Below are 1,509 nucleotides of genomic sequence, written 5' to 3'. Positions count from 1 at the left end.
TCTCTCTCTCTGTCTCTCTCTCTCTCTCTCGTCTCTCTCTCTCTCTCTCGTCTCTCTCTCTCTCTCTCTCTCTCTCTCTCTCTCTCTTCTCTCGTTTACTTTCCATTTCCTTCGCCTTCATTTTCCCTATTTTCGTCCAAGGGAAGCCTACCGTAGTTGGTTTCCTTAGTGACACCCTTAGACAGCAGATGTGTAAAGTTGATGGTTTCGCCGCTGCCTCCTTCCTCGCGTACGTGATGAACTTCAAAGTGGTAGCTGTATAGTTATATCAAAGTAAGACGTTACATACGTCAAAGTTACATAAGACGTGAGCCAGTTGCAACTAATATAGGCATATTTACGTACATTCTTTATAGAAAAATACATTCAGTAGCAATGTTAGAATCTATCGTTTAAATAGGATGAGCTACTGTTTATTTAATTATTTAATTATACACGGGTCGCCAAATATATTCCGCGTTATAACTTATATTCTCAAAAATAGATATCCAGATTCCCGGGGAAAATAGCATCTAGGCATTGACAATAAATTTCAGACTACGCCTAAGTAGATGGTTAACTGACTAGACTAGATACAGTCCATCGCCTATGTCCTCGTTGTGTGAAAACTCGGCTTCGTGACACATCGGCTTACTTTTCGACATTGGGGTAGAGCGTCTGTAGTCTCTTAAGCTCAAAGAAATGCGTGGCGAAAATCGTGAATGCCTTGATGTTGACCAAATATTCGCAAATAGCAAAGCACAGTCCAACGCCTTCTTCTGCACTCGTCCCTATCGCACACACACACACACACGGGAGATACTTTATAGACACGAGTAATGAACTAGTAACATCAATAAACACTGAGATTTAACTCCTAATGTCACATGAACATGTCTATTTTGAAACAGTCCAAATGCCTGTGGGTTCTCACATCGTTAATTGTGCAGAAGAGAGAGCTGCGCATACCTAATACACAGTATTCGCCACAATTCAACCTTGACAACAAGACAGTCGAATTTACATTGGACACTGCAATGTAGTGTCAGATGTTGTGTAGAGTAATAAGTGAACACTACAGCAAGATGCTGTGCTGAATATGCGTCCCGCAGAGACTACTCAGCCGCCCATATGTCGCTGATCACATGATCCTGTTACATAGCCGTACAGAAGATAAAGCAGTGGACGTGCAAGCATCGCACTGCGTTAGCGTGTTCGCGGATGGCAATAGGAGGGGGCGCTCACCTCTGCCCAGTTCATCGATGATGATGAGAGATCGGTGTGAGGCGTTCTGCATGATGTAGTTCACGTCTTGCATCTGCGAACGTGATGCGCGTTAGCGTATTGCTAGCGGTTGTATGCTAACATTTCCGTCTTAATTTCAGTATACACCTCTACTGTCCCAGCAATGGTTATGTGTAATAGATGGGTCACACATGCACAAACAGCTAACAGAGACAGTAATATATATGTATATATATATATATATACATACATATATATATATATATATATATATATATATATATA

The 1,509-nt window shown here is 41.5% G+C and overlaps 1 protein-coding gene across 1 annotated transcript in view; it reads right to left on the bottom strand.

The window, feature by feature from the left end:
* LOC106820989 (mutS protein homolog 4-like) overlaps positions 1-1,509 on the bottom strand; it is a 29,339-nt gene that overhangs the window by 1,927 nt on the left and 25,903 nt on the right. The window contains exons 15-17 of the mRNA XM_014825606.1: positions 1,225-1,297; positions 635-770; positions 100-255 (exon numbers count right to left, since the gene is read on the bottom strand). Of these exons, the coding sequence (XP_014681092.1) occupies positions 100-255; positions 635-770; positions 1,225-1,297 (365 nt within the window). The remainder of the gene's footprint in view (positions 1-99; positions 256-634; positions 771-1,224; positions 1,298-1,509) is intronic.

Source organism: Priapulus caudatus, unplaced genomic scaffold (genome assembly GCF_000485595.1).
Source record: "Priapulus caudatus unplaced genomic scaffold, Priapulus_caudatus-5.0.1 Scaffold55, whole genome shotgun sequence".
Lineage (NCBI taxonomy): Eukaryota > Metazoa > Priapulida > Priapulimorpha > Priapulimorphida > Priapulidae > Priapulus > Priapulus caudatus.
The sequence above is the reverse complement of the archived record's forward strand: the minus strand, read 5'-3'. Positions and strand labels throughout refer to the sequence as shown.